This window comes from Nomascus leucogenys, chromosome 10, assembly GCF_006542625.1.
Source record: "Nomascus leucogenys isolate Asia chromosome 10, Asia_NLE_v1, whole genome shotgun sequence".
NCBI classification, from domain to species: domain Eukaryota; kingdom Metazoa; phylum Chordata; class Mammalia; order Primates; family Hylobatidae; genus Nomascus; species Nomascus leucogenys.
Genome location: NC_044390.1, coordinates 39,051,434 through 39,069,810, shown reverse-complemented (window position 1 = coordinate 39,069,810; position 18,377 = coordinate 39,051,434). Strand labels below are relative to the sequence as shown.

At 37.5% G+C, this 18,377-nt stretch overlaps 1 protein-coding gene across 2 annotated transcripts in view; it reads left to right on the top strand.

Annotated features, from left to right (window-relative positions):
- IRAK3 (interleukin 1 receptor associated kinase 3) overlaps nt 1-18,377 on the top strand; it is a 57,948-nt gene that overhangs the window by 12,811 nt on the left and 26,760 nt on the right. Inside the window, exons 2-6 of one of the 2 annotated variants that reach the window (XM_012499979.2) lie at nt 1,948-2,130; nt 8,006-8,070; nt 8,697-8,751; nt 10,307-10,458; nt 16,048-16,112. In XM_012499979.2, coding sequence (XP_012355433.2) covers nt 1,948-2,130; nt 8,006-8,070; nt 8,697-8,751; nt 10,307-10,458; nt 16,048-16,112 — 520 coding nt within the window. The remainder of the gene's footprint in view (nt 1-1,947; nt 2,131-8,005; nt 8,071-8,696; nt 8,752-10,306; nt 10,459-16,047; nt 16,113-18,377) is intronic. The other variant, XM_030820037.1, reaches the window with a different exon arrangement.

The following is an 18,377-nucleotide window of genomic DNA, read 5'->3' as shown; positions in this document are numbered from 1 at the left end:
AAAACATTTCCGTGATTTTACCCAGATATTAGCTTTTAATTGCTCAAAAGTGTTCAATGGGAAGACGGGGGGAACAAAACACCATTTCTCAAACCTTCAACAGCTGAATCTAGCTGTATTACGAATGAATAATAACCACACTAAAGGGGTGAGGAAGAAAAGAATTAATCTAAGTACTTTGGAACACAGCATCTTAACTGGATGTGCTTATGCTAAGGACGGAAAGAATTATTGTGTTCTGATTTTGCTAATGTGTGTCTTACAGGGGTATGGGTTGGCAATTCTGAAAGCACTTTATGTGCATTGTAGAATTAAACAAATGAGTAAATATATTATCAATAATATTACTGTTCAAGAATAAAGTTACAAATGAGGAAGGACTGAAATATACCCTGTGATGTTGGATTAGAATCAGAAGCATCAGAATAAATTCTTGGTATTTAATATAAGTGCCTACTGATAGAGGAACAGAGATCCACGGATGAGTGTACATACCTATATTTCCTTGCTCTGTGTTCTTGGAGGGCCTAGAAGCAATGGAACCCTGGCCACAATGAGCAATTCTGGCATCAGGATTGAGCTTCTATACACCATTGTCCAATAAAGAAACCAGAGATCATTAGACAAATAATTCCAGTCTTGGAAAGGGGGAAATACAAGATGAGCCTGGAGCACCTTGTAGAGCCAGAAAATAAGGAGATACTCACAAAAAGATAAGGCTTGTCAAAAGAACACAAGAGGCCTGCCGTGGTAGTTCACACATGTAATCCCAGCACTTTGGAAGGCCAAGGCGGGCAGATTGCTTGAGCTTGATCCTAGGAGTTTGAGACCAGCTGGGGCAGTGTGGCAAAACCCCATCCCTACCAAAAAAGAAAAAACCCCACACAAATACAAAAATTTGCTGGGCATGGTGGTGCAGTGCACACCTGTAGTTGCAGCTACTCGGGAGGCTGAGGTGGGAGGATTGCTTGAGCCTGGGAGATGGAGGCTGTAGTGAGCTGAGATTGCCCCACTGTACTCCAACCTGGATGACAGAGTGAGATCTTGTCTCAAAAAAATAAAATAAAATAAAAAGAAAAGGAAAAAAAAGAGAACACAAGAGCCAACCTAATGGACAAAGCTAGAATAATTTTAGCAACAAAATTATTAATGATAGTACTGGATTTTAACATGTAGAATAAAATAAATATCCATGAGCCCATAGATAAACAACTGAATAAATAAATAAACGTAGGAGAAGGGACAGCTGTTTCTTACCAAAGAGTTCATGAAGGAAAAAGGGAAAATAGAAAAATCACCATTAAGCAAATATTGTAGTAATAATTGTGATAAATAAGATCCACTGGTGGATGCAAATATTAGTGGCCCAAATCCAAGGAGAAGCAGAGTATTTCCATAATCTCAAAGTATCTTCCCTGAAATATTTATTAATTATAAAGAGAAAGATAATTTTATAGTAGAGAAACTCTGCAGACACTCCCTTCACTGAGTGATAAAAATAAACATTATTATTGATAAGACATTGCTATATTAAACCTGTTGATATTATGCATTGAGAAGGACAATATCATTTCACTGTCCTGAAAGACAAGGAAAGACTGAGGGACCATCACAGATTGGAGGAGATTAAGGAGAAGGAACAATTAAATATAATATGGAAAACTGGATAGGATCTTAGAATAGAAAACAGGCATTAGTGGAAAAACTAGTGAAATTAGAATAAGGTTTGCAGTTATCACTGATTCTGATCATTGTATTGTGGTTAGTAAGATGTCAACATTAGCAGAAGGCAGGTGAGTATGTTCCAAATTAGTTCAAAATAAAAGTTATAAATAAGAGGAAAGTTAAAGTTACAAATAAGAGGAAATAAAACATAAGGTACACAAAAACAAGTATTTTGATAAAAGTACAGTAAACAATTCTTTGTTTATATTGCAATTTCCACAGCAGAGAGACTTTCAAGCAGCTGGCTGGATGTTCGTCATATTGAAAAGTATGTAGACCAAGGTAAAAGTGGAACAAGAGAATTACTTTGGTCCTGGGCACAGAAAAACAAGACCGTCGGTGACCTTTTACAGGTCCTCCAGGAGATGGGGCATCGTCGAGCTATTCATTTAATTACAAACTATGGTAAATGCTGATTCTTATAATGTGGCTCTCTTAATCTGTAATAGGAACTGTAATTTGTAAATTTGAATATTGCATTTTATCCAAGACATTGACTCATGCTGTGTGTCAGTGTTTCCTTACCTGTGGCTTTTATCTGGAAGGGACTTTCCAGCTTCACATTTTCTTGTGACACTTTCTTCCCTTGTCACCTTATACAACATATTTCTTTCTACCACTTTATAGTTTTGTTTTGTTTTTTTAACTTACTTTTACTTGCAAACTACACTTTTAAAAATGTTTCATTTTTAGCAGTTAATAGAATTAGCTCTGTGTCAAAATCTCTGAAACTCTGAGTCATAAACATAGTTGGAATCACAGTATTTGAGATACAGATCATGCTATTCTTTGTTTTACTATATATTACAAGTTAAAAATATAATTGTATTTCCCCCCTATATTTAATATTTTATATTGTACCTACCTCCAGAATAATCTGGGGATGTTTCTTTTATCTTCACTGCTGTTTTCACACCACAGCGTTTAACCCTGCCTTACTTGTTACTACCCATTTCACAGTAGCGTAATTCTTCCCTTTGTCTTCTCTATTTCTGATGCTGTGTCATGCCTTATATTTAGAACAACTTGATCAATAAAGCTCATGAAGTTTTCTCCATTTATTCTTTGTCAGTGAAATAATCTAACATCACCTGTTCTGTTTGTTCCACTTAGATGTATTCATTTCAACCATAATGGTCTTGGGTCTTATGTTATAGACCCAAGGCTCTTAGATTGGAAACTCTTTTGAATCAACATCTTTATTCTTTGGCTCTTTTCATAGATCACATTTTTAGTTTTGTGTATTTGCACACATGTTCTTTGGTAATATATTTAATGCACATGAGCCCTTGCACGCGCACACACACACACACGGAATCCTGAGAGATTTGTACCAGAAAACTGTAGCTTCACATTGACTTTTATTTTGATCTTTCCTATTATTGGGATATTAGTTCCTAATAGACTTCCACCATGATATTATTCATATAACTTGGCTAATCCCCTTTGTCTTTTGCACATTGTTTCTTCACTTAGTTTAGGGCAGCACAATACTTCACTGTGAAGTTGACTGAGCAAGTGAAAATCAGTGAGTCCCTGGAAACTGTAAATGCAATGCCTTTTCATTATCTGAGCCTTTCCCAGCCACTGAAACCACCCACATGGCTTGCTGTTCACAATACAAACTTACGCCACTTTATTTTTTATTCATTTATTTATTTTTCTTGAGATGGAGTCTCGCTTAGTCGCCCAGGCTGGAGTGCAGTGGTGTGATCTCGGCTCACTGCAAGCTCTACCTCCTGGGTTCACGCCATTCTCCTGCCTCAGCCTCCCAAGTAGCTGGGACTACAGGCGCCCACCACTACGCCTGGCTAATTTTTTTGTATTTTTAGTAGAGACGGGGTTTCACCGTGTTAGCCAGGATGGTCTCAATCTCCTAACCTCGTGATCCACCCGTCTCAGCCTCCCAAAGTGCTGGGATTACAGGTGTGAGCCACCGCGCCCGGCCACTTACGCCACTTTAATAGGACACACAGGTATGTTTTATACTTCAGTGTTCTGGAATAAATTTTAGGGTATATTTTCACTCTCTATGTTGTTTATTTGTGCAGCAGAGAATAATGTGGACTGTAAGTAGACAAAAATTCCACATTCTTGGTTGACTGTTAGTCTGTTGCACATGCAACATTTATTTTTCTTTTTTTTTGATGTGAGATTAGCCGATTGGTAAAAAGACTTTACTGGCCTAGTACAAAGAGATAGGTAAATCTGAAGTGAAGAGGAGGATAGCACCTTACTTCTTTACTAAAGAAAATAGCATTATTTAATTGTAATTGATTGAGTTGGTGTTTCAAATTAAATAACAATTTTGAAAAAGTTAATTATGTAGTTGTTAAAAGTGAGATACGATGATTTGTTGGAAGCATAAGTGTAGCTTGCTCAACAGGGGTTTCCTATCATAGCTACTCATTAAATTAGGAGTTGGAGCTCCTAACTAAAGATGCATAAAATGATTTAGTCCTTCTATGGTGCTACCATGGACAGATTTATCAGTTATCTAAATAATCAGTTATTGCCCACCTTTCCTTGCAATTTTGTTCTGTTTTGTGGAACTGATTTTATTTTAGAGGAATTTGGGGCTTTTATATTCCAACTTCCAGGCATCACTTAGTAGATTTGGATTTTCCTAGTCATATTGAAATGGGCCTTTTATTTCCTCCCAGGTACTATGCCTACAATTCAGGTTGCTGCTGCTAGGTGGTTTCTTCACATTAGTAAAGCATTCTCTCAGATCTCAGGACATAACAAAATTGCTCAAGAAACTAGAATCTCTATTTTTTGTTATTATATTTCTGGCATGCATGTCCTTATGTATCACATTTTGCATTTATAATTCAATGATCAGCAATTGTTTTCCAGTTTTGACACAAAATTCACAGCTTTCTACTGGCTTCTTCTTAAGAGAGCCATTTTCAATCTTCCATTTTATATGACAATGAAGTATTATCTCTCTTTTCACAAACAGCAAAAGAAACAATGACTTTTAGTGCCCATACAGCCCCCAGATTTCACATTTTTTTCTACACAAATTCAGTATGTTTGTTGTTTTTTCTTCTTGCCTAGTTGCCCTGGCTAGAACCTTTAGCATGTTGAGTAGAAGCAGCAAGACCAGACATCCTTATCTTGTTCCTGATCTTAAGGGGAAAACATTCAGTCTTTCACGATTAGTGATGTTAACTGTCCGTTTTTTATAGATGACCCTTATATTGAGGACATTTTCTTCTGTTGGTAGGGCTTTTATCATGATGGGGTGTTGGATTTTTCAGATGCCTTTTTGTCATCTATTGAAATGAACGTGTGTTTTTTTGTCCTTCATTCTGTTAATGTGGTGTATTACATTGATTGATTTTCAGACATTAAACAAATCTTGGATTCCTGGGATAAATCCCATCTGGTCATTGTATCTAATCCTTACATGCTTCTGGATTCAGTTTGCCAGTATTTTATTGAGGAGTTTTGCATCTATATTTGTAAGAGGTATTGGTCTGTTTTCTTGCAATGTCTTTATCCGGCATTGGTATCAATAATACTGGTCTCATAGAATGATTTGGGAATTGTTCTATCCTTTTCTATTCTGGAAGGATTTGTGAAGGACTGGTGTTAATCTTCTTTAAGTGTTTGGTAGAATTCACCTGTGAAGCCATCTAAGCCTCGGCTTTTCTTTGTCGGACGTTTTAAAGTACTAGCTCAATCTCTTGTTATAAGTCCATGTATATTGTTTATGTTTACTTGAGTTAGTTTCAATAGTTTGTGTCTTCCTAGAAACCTGTCCATGTCATATAAGTTATCTAATTTTTTGGCATATCATTGTTCATAATATTCCTTTATAATTCTATTTATTTCTGTGAGGTCAGTATTGATGTCCCCTCTTTTGTTCTTGATTTTAGTAATTTGAGTCTCTTTCTTGGTCAGTTAAGCTAAAAGATTGTCAATTTTAATGATCTTCTCAAAGAAACAATTTTGGTTCTATTGATTTTTCTTTTTAAAAAATCTTCTATTTTGGCTGGGCGAGGTAGCTCATGCTTGTAATCCTGGCACTTTGGGAGGCCGAGGCAGGCAGATTGCCTGAGCTGAGGAGTTCGAGACCAGCTTGGGCAAAACGGTGAAACCCCATCTCTACTAAAATACAAAAAAATTAGCTGGGCATGGCAGCGTGCACCTGTAGTCCCAGCTATTAAGGAGGCTGAAGCAGGAGAATTGCTTGAACCTGGGAAGTGGAGGTTGCAGTGAGCCAAGATCGCACCACTGCACTGTAGCCTGGTTGACAGAGTGAGACTCCATCTCTAAAAAAAAAAAAAAAAAAAAAAAAAAAAAAAAAAAATTCCTCTATTTCATTTATTTCTAATCTTAATTATTTCCTTCCTTTTGCTTGCTTCAGTTTAGGTTGTGCTTCTTTTTCTAGTTCTTTAATGTGAAAGTTTAGTTTACTGATTTGATGCCTTTCTTCTTTTTTTTAAGGTAGGCATTTGCAGCTATAAATTTCCCTCTAAGAGTGGCTTTTGCTGCATCTCATAACTTTTGATATGTTGTGTTTTCATTTTCATTCATCTCAAGGTATTTTCCAATTTCTCTCATGACTTCTTTTTTAACTCATTTGTTATTTACGATTTTGTTGTTGAATTTCCAGACACTTGTGAATTTCCCAAATTTCCTTCTGCTGCTTTCTGCTTGTATTTCAATATGATCAGAAAATAGACTTTGTATGATTTTAATCCTTACACATGTATTTGAGGTTCATTTAATTGCCTAAGGTCAGGTCTGTTCTGGAAAATGTTCAATGTATACTTGAGAAATATGTACATATTTTGGTTTTGGATGGAATGTTCTATAGATGTCTGTTAAGTCTAGCTGGTTTATAGTGTTATCAAGGAAATTTGTTATTAATTGGTTATGCTTTCTTGCTAGTTTTCTAAGCAAAATAATTTAAGAAACACTAGAAGATAATGTAGAAAGAAGAAAGCTAGACTATAAAATGAAAGTTTTCTAGTCTGAGACAAAATGTTAGAAATCACAGCAAAATATGGCAGGGTTTTAATCTTTTGTAGGAAGCTACATAAATTACCTCAGTCCAGACAGCACTTTACCAAACAGAAGTTATAGTCGACATTTGGGGTGGTAAGTATTTGTCATTGACACACACACACACACACACACACAGACACACACATGCACACACCACCTCCAATACTTTATGGCACAAGATGATATAAAAAAATAAACCAACCCAGGAAGATATAATATCATAATTGTAACATTTAAAAATATATGTGCAAAAATACTGATAACACAGCTAGGCGCTGTGGCTCATGCCTGTAATCCTAGCACTTTGGGAGGCCAAGGCCTCAAGATGGATCACTTGAGGTCAGGAGTTTGAGACCAACTTGGCCAACATGGTGAAACCCCGTCTCTACTAAAAATACAAAAATTAGCTGGACGTGGTGGCAGGGGCTTGTAATCCCAGCTACTCAGGAGGCTGAGGCAGGAGAATCACTTGAACCCAGGAGGCGGAGGTTGCAGTGAGCCAAGATTGCACCACTGCGCTCCAGCCTGGTTGACAGAGCGAGACTCTGTCTCAAAAAAAAAAAAAAAAAAAAAGGCCCTGTGTGGTGGGTGGCTCATGCCTGTAATCCCAGCACTTTGGGAGGCTGAGGCAGGCAGATCTCTTGAGGCCAGGAGTTCGAGACTAGCCTGGCCAACATGGCGAAACCCCATCTCTACTAAAAATACAAAAAAAATTAGCCAGGTGTGCTGACAGGTGCCTGTAATCCTGGCTGGCTATTTGGGAGGCTGAGGCAGGAGAATCACTTGAACCTAGGAGGCAGAGAGAGATTGCAATGAGCCAAGATCATGCTACTGCACTACAGCCTGGGCGAGAGTGAGAGTCCATCTCAAAAAAAAAAAAAAAAAAGGTTGATAATTTTTTTTAAAATTTTCTTCTTTATATTTTAGTATTTTTAATGTCTAGCAATAATTTATCTTATTTATTACTTGTTTATTATTTAATTATTTAAATTATTTAAAGTTAATAATAGATTAAGGCAACTACTTATGTTTTAAGTGAACAAAAGTATGTTTGTATAACATTTGTTAATTAGGAAGCTATTTCACAAATATAATACCTCACAAATAATACTTTCACAAATTTATTGTAATGTTGCATGGGAATGAAACTTTAGAAATGAACAATGGCTAGCAAGACATTTATTTTCAGAGTCTCTGAAAGGAAAAACATTAGGGACATAAAATTTTTTTGTATCTACCTTCCGTATTTCTCTTTCAGGAGCAGTGTTGAGTCCTTCAGAGAAGAGTTATCAGGAAGGTGGATTTCCAAACATATTATTCAAGGTAGAGTATCTGTGCATAGAAAATGAGCCTTGAACTTTGTTGCATGTATAATTGAGCCTAAGGAATGAAATTAGCAGGCAGAAAAATGCTGGATTTGCCGGCACTTTTTAAAAATCAGAAATGCCCTGGTTCTCTCATTATTCTCTATTTAGTTGAGGATTCAGGAAATTAGAGATTTATAAATATTTGAGAAATTAAGAGCTTTCTGTTCTCAGTGATCTCTCAGAGATGAGACTGAGAACTACTAAGGATGCTGTGATTTATACATTTGTCTTAACTCAGCTTTTAATTTTCCTTTTTTGGTTGATGTTTTGCATGTCACTGTTAGTTTTTATTAGAGCAAACTAGCAGTGATCATTTTTATAGCATTAGAAGTAATTTAAAATTGACTTTAACTGACTGTGACATTGAAACTTGAGTTTTTACCGTTGGTGTGAAAGCCTTAAATATGGCAATGAATGATATTAAATAGAGTGAAATAACTTTGATTTCTGCTAGCTTTCTTTTAAATTAGGTTGCACTCTGTTGCACTGCATAGTCCCCAGGGAGCTTTGGATTTCTGTTGAGGCTCTGTTCTTTCTAGACGTATGAAATGGAATTACTTTAGTATGTATTTCTTCTCTTAGGAAACAGCCAATATCACAGTGGATAATGTTCTTATTCCTGAACATAATGAAAAAGGTAAGAAAAACCCAGTTTTTTTCCAACAATTTTTTTAAAATCATACTTTCATTTAAGTGAATTAAGAGAGAGAAATGCCCAATAAACACAATAATCATTTATATTCAGATTCGGTATAAAATTTCATAGGTATTAAAATAACTTCAATTTGATTGACACTTATAGTTCTAATAGATGATATATTATTATGTTAAGGCTCCATTGGCTAATGAGCAATTGTGGTCTCTTCACACAGGGGGATGTTTTAGTTTTTTGTTGGTAAAATTTGCTATGTTTGTGTGTCATGGGAAAACTTTTTTTTTTTTTTTTTTTTGAGACGGAGTCTCGCTTTGTCGCCCAGGCTGGAGTGCAGTGGCACCATCTTGGCTCACTGCAAGCTCCGCCTCCCGGATTCACACCATTCTTCTGCCTCAGCCTCCCAAGTAGCTGGGACTACAGGCGCCTGCCACTATGCCCAGCTAAATTTTTTTTGTATTTTTAGTGGAGACGGGGTTTCACTATATTAGCCAGGATGGTCTCGATCTCCTGACCTCGTGATCCATCCTCCTTGGCCTCCCAAAATGCTGGCATTACAGGCGTGAGCCACCATGCCTAGCCTATGGGAAAACATTTTTAAAATTATGTTGAAATTTATATAGTTTTAGAAATGCTCACAGCAATTACAGAAATCTTTCAAGATGATTGTAGAGCAATGCTGAAGGTCAGTATGAAAATCTAGTTATCTTCCATATCAACTTTCCTACTTTATTAGTAGGAAGAATAATTTAGTTCCACCTGGAATCATTCTGATAAAAGTTAAAGACTATTTAAGGCTGGGTTGCCTAGTCTTTGCCACTAGATCTGATGCTTCTTTCATTGTAAAAAGAATTAGGAAAGTTAGATAAGGCTTTGGTTCTTCAACAATAAGGTCTAAATCAAACATTAAGTGTCTTCAGAGAGGATTTTGTATTAGCTATGGAAATATAGACAAAATTGGGTTCTGAAGGACGTAGCCAAACTTTTCCTTTTCAATTTGTATTTGATTACTCTTTGCATGTTTTCTCCCAATCTCTACTTTGGGTGAGTTTTTAAAAGGCTGAATCATCTTTCTAATTTACTCTGAGGAAGTAAATTAGGCAGTTAGAGGATTTGGCACATGAAAAGTGTTTCTATCAGTCATGCTTGGAGAGTATTGCTTAGTCATGTCCATATTTCCACTTCCATAATTTTTTAGTAGTTTTAGGTTCATAGTAGGTCAACAGCAACACATTGACCTAATGACCAGAAAATTGAATCTTGGAAGAATTTCTTCCACTGAGCTCTTTGGCTGATCTCTTTTGAGAAGAGGTAAAAGTCACAATGCTGCTGTTCTAAGAAACCCTTTGCTCTGTGGAATGGTGGGAACTAGATCCAAGTAAATGTGCAGAGCGCACATGGTGGGCTTCAGCTTTGGTTCCTGGGCCTTTCTCTACTGACCTTCCACTGGACTCTGATTTGTTTCTAATATAGAAATTTTGGTTATAATGGTGATGTTCATTCTTAGGTAACTTATCTTCCCCCTACTTTCCTTCCTAAGGAGTACTGCTTAAATCTTCCATCAGCTTTCAAAACATCATAGAAGGAACTAGAAATTTCCACAAAGACTTCCTAATTGGAGAAGGAGAGATTTTTGAGGTATACAGAGTGGAGATTCAAAACCTAACATATGCTGTCAAATTATTTAAACAGGTATGGAAAGAATTACTGTCACAGGACATCAGTTCTACTTATTTGTTCATCTTTCATATTAAAATATGTCATTTTTCATCAACATTGAAAGGGGTATTTGAAAATAAAATTTTATACGTAGAAATAAGAGATATGATTTCAGATGACTGGAGAAGTAAAGGCCTGTCTTGCAAGAATGTGGAAGTTAAATGCTTTCCATCCCCAGATGTTATAGCATGAAAGACATTTCCGGGCTGGGTGTGGTGGTTCACGCCTGTATTCCTAGCACTTTGAGAGCCCAAGGTGGGTGGATCACTTGAGGTCAGGAGTTTGAGACCAGCCTGATCAACAAGGTGAAACCCCATCTCTACTAAAAACACAAAACTTAGCTGGGTGTGTTGCTATGCTCCTGTAGTCCCAGCTACTTGGGAGGCTGAGGCAGGAGAATCGCTTGAGCATGGGAAGAAGAGGCTGCAGTGAGCCAAGATTGCACCACTGCACTCTAGCCTGGGTGATAAAGTGAGACACCACCTCAAAAAAAAAAAAAAAGACTTCTGAAAAGTCTCCAGGACTTTGTTAAAGAGGGTCAGGTTGTGTTAGCCTGCCCCGATTTTCCTGGATTTTTAGGATGAGCTGGGTCCTCTCCAGGCAGCTTCACAGGCTAAGCCACAGTCTGGCATTTGGTACTGCTTTATAAATTGTCTTCTATCACAACTCAGAAGGATGGAAGGAGGAGGCTTTTGAGTAGGAGCAACAGAGCAACAAACCAACAAACAGAGTAGGAGGTCAGAAGACACTTGATTGACTGCAGCCAGTGAAGCAGAAAGGGAATTCCAGGATCAAGCTCAGGAGTCAGTCAGAGATAGGTCCATACACAAACACAGAAGAGCTGCTCTTCATTTTCTTCATAGTTGGTCAACAATAGGTAAACATTTACTAAACTCTTATATGGACTGGGTGCTGAGCATATAGAGATGAATAAGGCATAGTTCTGTCCTCAAGGAGCTCAGAGTCTCTCTGGGGAAATAGCCAGGTAAACAAAAGATTAAACTGTTGTGAAAGAGGTACTTTAGCGAGAATTGTACAAAAAATCACAGAAGCACATAAAAGATAGCAACTCTCACAGCCATAAAAAAAAATGAGTTCATGTCCTTTGTAGGGGCATGAATGAAGCTGGAAACCATCATCTTCAGCAAACTAACACAGGAACAGAAAACCAAACACTGTATGTTCTTACTTGTAAGTGGGAGTTGAACAATAAGAACACATGGGCACAGAGGGGAGGGGAACATCACATACCCAGGGCCTGCTGGAGGGTTGGGGGAAATGGGAGGAAGAGTATTAGGACAAATACCTAATGCATGCGGGGCTTAAAACCTAGATGATGGGTTGATAGGTGCAGCAAACCACCATGGCAGATGTATACCTATGTAACAAACATGCATGTTCAGCACATGTATCCAGAAGTTAAAGTAAAATTAAAAAATAAATAAAAAAGGAAAAAAAAGTAAAAGAGGTTTAATGGACTCACAGTTTCACATGGCTGGGGAGGCCTCAGTATCATGGCAGAAGATGAAAGGCACATCTTATGATGGCAGACAAGAGAGAACTTGTGCAGGGAAACTCCCGTTTTTAAAACCATCAGATCTTGTGAGACTTATTCACTGTCACAAGAACAGCACTGGAAAGACCCACCCCCATGATTCAATTAACTCCCACTGGGCCCCTCCCACAACACATGGGAATTGTGGGAGCTACAATTCAAGATGAATTTGGGTGGGGACACAGCAAAACCGTATCAGAAGTCTATCTGAAAAGGTTACATACCATATGATTCCAAATATATGACACTTTGGAAAAGGAAGAACAATTGAGACAGTAAAATATGATTTCTGGGTGTTTGGTAAGGGTTAGATGAATAGGCACAGCACAGATGATTTTTAGGGCAGTGAAACTACTCTGATACTGTAATGGTGGATACATATTATCATATATTTGTCAAAACCCATAGAATATATCACACTAAGAATGAACCCTAGTGTAAACTACGGTAACAATGATATGTCAACGTAAGATCACTGATTTTAACAAATGTACCTCACTGGTATGAGATGTTAATAATTGGGAAGCTGTGTGCATGTGTGTGGGAACGCCTTATTTTCCTCCAATTTTTTGTAAATCTAAATCTGCTCTAAAAAATAAAGTCTACTAATTAAAAAAAAAAAAAAAAAGATAGCAACTCTCTCCTCCCAGAGGAGGGATGTGTCTGGCACCCAGAAGAGTATCTGGCCAGAGTAACCACTCAGTAAACAGTTCTCAAAAACAAATGGAAAAACCATCCAGCTGGATTTTGAAGAATGAGTAGAATTTTGGCAGGCAGTAAAGGAGGGGAATTACATTCCGAGTGGAACAAATAGCAGTTGCAGAGGCCTGGAGGTGTATGTATGAAAACGTAGGTCTTACTCATGAATAGCATTTCATTCAGCGCAGTGGACTGGGTGTAGGGAAGATAGTGAGAAGAGGATGCTGGAAAGATAGTAAGTCTGTGGGTGATTTTTAAGTAGGAGAGTGAAAGACTTAGATTTGTGTTGTTAAAATATGACTTTGATTCTAGGTTAGATAGTGGATTGGAAGTTGGCAGAAGAATTGGGGGAAAGATGGCAAGAGCTAGCTGGAGGCAGGCTGGGCGTGGTGGCTCACGCCTGTAATCCCAGCACTTTGGGAGGCTGAGGTGGGCGGATCACTTGAGGTCAGGAGTTCGAGACCAGACTGGCCAACATGGTGAAATCCTGTCTCTACCAAGAAATACAAAAAAAAAAGAAAAGAAAAAAATGGCTGGGTGTGGTGGTACCTGCCTGTAGTTCCAGCTACTCGGGAGGCTGAGGTGGGAGGATTGCTTGAACCCAAGAGGCAGAGGTTGCAGTGAGCCAAGATCACTCCACTGCATTTCAGTCTGGGCAACAGAGTAAGACCCTATCAAAAACAAAACAAAACAAAACAAAACCACCAGACTGGAGGCGGAAAGACCTGGTAGAGGGATATTTCAGATGTGCAAACCAAGAAATGGACAGGGTGTAAACCTGTGTTCCCAACCCTGACTATATATTAGAATTATCCAGGAGCTTTTTTAAAAAAATGAGCCTTTAAAAAAATCGACTTTAAAAAAAATAGGCCTTTAAAAAAATGAACTTTAAAAAAAAATGGTAGTCACCAGTATTTTTTAAAAGGTCCCAAGGTGGTTCACATGTGTAGCCACTGTTGAGAGTTAATGCTGTTAGCCTGGGCAAAGTCAGTGAGGATGCAGAGGAGAAAGTATGACTAAGAGACGAGGTGAAGTGGACCACATCTGATTATCTGTTGGATAGGACTGGGGAAGTGGGGAAGAAAGAGGGTTTCAAGGTGATTCCGAGTTTGCAGCTTGCGTTACAGAACCGTTTTAAAAATTATTTACCTAATTTCTCCATTTCTCCAAATTGCATTTAGTACTACTTAATTGTACATAGACATCTCAAAATTCCTGAGAAGATGAACAGTCTGCTAAAGAAACAACCAGCTGGCCCGACTATTCAACAAATAGAATGTGGTTGCTCTAGAGGTGGCCAAGCTAAAGCCTATTTCTTAATGCCAATGTATCCCTGGCCCCAGTTCGTATATTGTCTTATGGTTGAGCCTCAGGACCCCATCCCCAAAGGGTCTGTACAGTCTACCTTCCTGTTCTCTCTGCAGCTGCCACCAAATCACACTCCCTTTTGGGAGTTTTCTTTCCGTGAGTCTGAATGGAATATCATTGCTTCTAGAACCCCTTCCCTTTCTTTCTTAAAGACAGGTGTTATTTCCTGGATTGTCTCTGACCCCTCCAGTGTGGTTTGGGTGACACTCCTATGTGTAGCAATAGCATCAAAGCATTACATTATTCACCCACCTCTCTCAAAGGACTAGGCAGGTTTCTTTGAAGAGCTCTTATTTGTCTTTGTATCCTAGTGCCTTATTGCAGGGCCTTGCCCATAGTAGCTCAGTAAATGTTTGCTGGATAAATTGAATGAAGCATACATACCCTTTTCAAGAATTTAATTGCTGGTTGTTACGAGTAAAAATACCTGAGATTACCAAGGTATGTACAAAGTCTTACTGTCTCTACATATATTTTAACTTTCTCTTAAGGTGGTAAATGAAAGTATGGCCGGACTTTGCCCTTCTGCTTTTATCTCTGCCCCCTATTTTAACCCAACATGCGCATGCACGCGCACACACACACACACACACACACACACACACACACGCTTATCAGGAAAAAATGAGAGCATTTAATGAAACCTTAGCCACAGAACATTGCAGTTTTGTAACATTGGTTCATTACCAATTACTTTTCTTAGAGGGACTGAGGTGGGAAATTGTACTAGGTGTGTTAGATCTGTGCTTCTCTAACTTTAATCACCTGGGAATCATCTTACAATGCAGATTCTGATTCAGCAGATCTGACAGGGGCCCTGGATTTGCCATTTCTCAGCAGCTCCTAGTGAAGCTGAGGTTTTTTGGTCATAGACCACATTTCAAGCAACAGGGTGTTAGAGTGCTATATTAGCATAAACAAAAAATCCAACTCCTTCATTTTTGAGACTAGAAAACTATGACCTTAGGGAGGTTAAGTGACTGGCAAAGAGTCACAAATAGCAAGTGTTAGAGATGGGCAGAAAATCCAACCCATCTGGCTCCCAGGACAATGGTCTTGTAAAATGTAAATTCTGATAAAATGGTCCTTGAAAATGATTTTTTAGCCTGATTGTTTCTGACTTCCTAGTTCAACTTGGAAAATAGTTTCCAAAATTCCTGTTGAATTTCTCTCCCTTTATTCCTGAGGGCAGAGCTCCAAAACTCCACCTTCTCTAGCAATTTGCAAATGATAGAATGCTACAACTGGTGAGACCTAGGAGCATACTTAATTTAACTCTTTTTTGGTAGAAGTTGGAAACCTGAGATCCAGAGACATGCAATGATCTAAGATGTATGAAGGCATCAAGAACAGTGCTGGGGACAGAGTAGGTGCTCAGTACAATATTGTTAAACTTATTAAAATATTCATGTGTCAGGCTCTGGGCTATCTTCTAAAGCTTCTTGGAAGTAAAGAGTTATATTTTTATTTGCTTAGTAAGCCCATCTTTTCAAAAGGCAAAGGTAAACTTGAACTGACATATCCAAATAACCCAAGTCATAAACACCAAATTAGTGAAATTTTGCAGCAGAATAGAAATAACACAAGTTGGATTCTTTATAAGATCAAGTTGGGGAGGTTCTAGCTGTCATGGGATTGTCTTTGAATACATAGAATGTTTTTGAATTTATGTAAATGTGTGCAAAATATGATGAAAGAGTTTAGCATGGCGACACATTGCATGAAAAACTTTTAATTCAAGAACACTGGTTCTAGATCTCTTTTGGGGCTAATGGATTTTTGAAAATCTGGTAAAAGCTAAAGGTCATCCCCCCAGAAAAGTGTTCATATGCGTTTACACCAAAAAGTTCATCTAATTTAGAGAGACTACAGACCCTGGGTTAAGAATTCCAGAAACAGATCCTTTCCTTAATTTTGTTCTTGTCTTTCTGTATATGTAGGAGAAAAATATGCAGTGTAAGAAGCATTGGAAGAGGTTTTTATCTGAGCTTGAAGTTTTACTACTGTGAGTATGTTTTCTCTGGAATTTCCTCCTCTTTGTGCCTGGGTTTCATCTCTGTTCATTTTTTGTTTTACAGCACAGAGCTTGGCGTGACATGTAATAAATTTGGGTTGGATGTTAGAACTTCGGATAAATGTTGACATCTGCTTTAGTGTATTCCTTAAAGTACATTTTAAAATAGATCATTTACATAATTCACTTGAACATATTTTAACAGGAAACTGTCATAAGGAAGGGGGTTAAATCATGTGTGACTAACATGGCTGTATAGTAATTCTTAGAACATTAGAATGGTCTATATTTCACCATTTCCTCTCTTCCTTAGAGAAATTCCAGTCTAGAAGCTGTTTTATCAGTATAACTGTATTCAGGAAGAGAGTTTTAGACAAAGAAATCAAGCGCTTTTGATATGCATATTATTTTTCTGGAATTCACTCCTGAGTCTGAGAGTCCTTGGAGACAAATTGAAATGACTTCGTTTTCATATATATATTCATATCTGCAGCCGTGCAGCCTTCCTCATTGAAGGCCTCTAACCCTGTAGAGTTCACTTGTCACCCTTTACACATAGGAAACTTTCTTTTCAGATATTTTTTTAACCAAGATGTGAAGTCAGGAGGCAGGGAGGAAGCTGAAGAGAGAAGGCATTATACTGAATCCATTTTCTTTTATACTGAATCAAAATAGTAGAGGCTAATCATCAAAGCTTACATTATCACTTAGTCAATAAAAAATGAAATCCAAAATTGTAATAGTAAAAAGTTTTTACATGTGAGTTTTATTTATTGGCTTATGAAAGTAAGATTCAAACATTGCAAAATTTCAAGAGTGCAAAAGGATAGACCAGGAAAAATTTTCTCCCACCATTATCATCCAGCCACCCAGCTGATCTTTCCAAGGCAACAGTATTACCAGTTCCTTGTATGTATTTCCAGAGATATTTTGTGTGTAGGCAAATATGTATTTTGTTTTCTTATTTTTCTCCTTTAACACAAGAGGTGACATGAACACATTGTTCACATTGCTTATTTTCATATTCTATTATATTCTATACTGTAGTTTATGTAACCCTTCCGCTGTTGACAGTTTCTTAGATTTGTTCTAACATTTTATTACATGAAATAATACTGCAACAAGAAAACCTTGTATATATGTTATTTCATACTTATTTGAGTATATCTGTAAAATAAATTCTCATAAATAAAATTATAGTATCAAATGGTTATGTGCATTTTATCATAACAAATTGTCCTCCAATATAAGTTATACCAATTTACTTTCAAAGCAGTCATATGAGAGTGCCTGGTTTTCCATTGTTGCCAAACTAGTATTTATTCTTACCTCTTAATTTTCGCCAATCTGATAGGTGAAAATAGTTTATCAGGGTAGCTTTTGAAAAAATATTTAATTGACAAATAAAAATTGTATATATTAATGTGTACAATGTGATTTGATACACAGTACATACACATTGTCTAAAGATCACCACAATCAAATTAATTAATACATCTATCACCACCCATGCTGTACTTTAGATCCCCAGAATGTGTTCATTGTACAATGGAAAGGTTGTCTGCTTTGACCAACATCTGTCTATTTTTCCCAACCCCCAGCCCTTGGTAACTATTTTTCTACTCTCTGCTTCTCTACATTTGACTTTTTTATCTTCCACATATAAGTGAGATCATGCAGTATTTGTCTTCTGTGTCTGGCTTATTTCACTTAGCATAATGTCTTCCAGGTTCATCCATGCTGTTGGAAATGGCAGGATTTTCTTCTTTTTATGGCTGAATAATATTCCATTTTGTGTGTGTATGTGTATATGTGTGTGTGTGTGTGTGTGTATCACACTGTCTTTATTCTTTATCCATTCGTCTGTCAATGGACATTTAAGTTGTGTCTGTATCTTGGTTACTGTGAATAATGCTGCATTAAACATGAGAGTGCAGATATCTCTTTGAGAAACCGATTTTATTTCTTTTACATACATACCCTGATATGGTTTGGTTCTGTGTCCCCACCCAAATGTCATCGTGAATATACTCCCATAATTCCCATGTGTTGTGGGAGGGACCTGGTGGGAGATTATTGAATCATGGGGGCAGTTTCTCCCATACTGTTCTTGTGATAGTGAATAAGTCTCACAAGATCTGATGGTTTTAAAAAGGAGAGTTTCTCTGCACATGCTCTGTTCTTTTGTCTGCTGCCATGTGAAATGTGCTTTTTACCTTCCACCATGATTGTGGGGCATCCCCAGCCACATGGAAC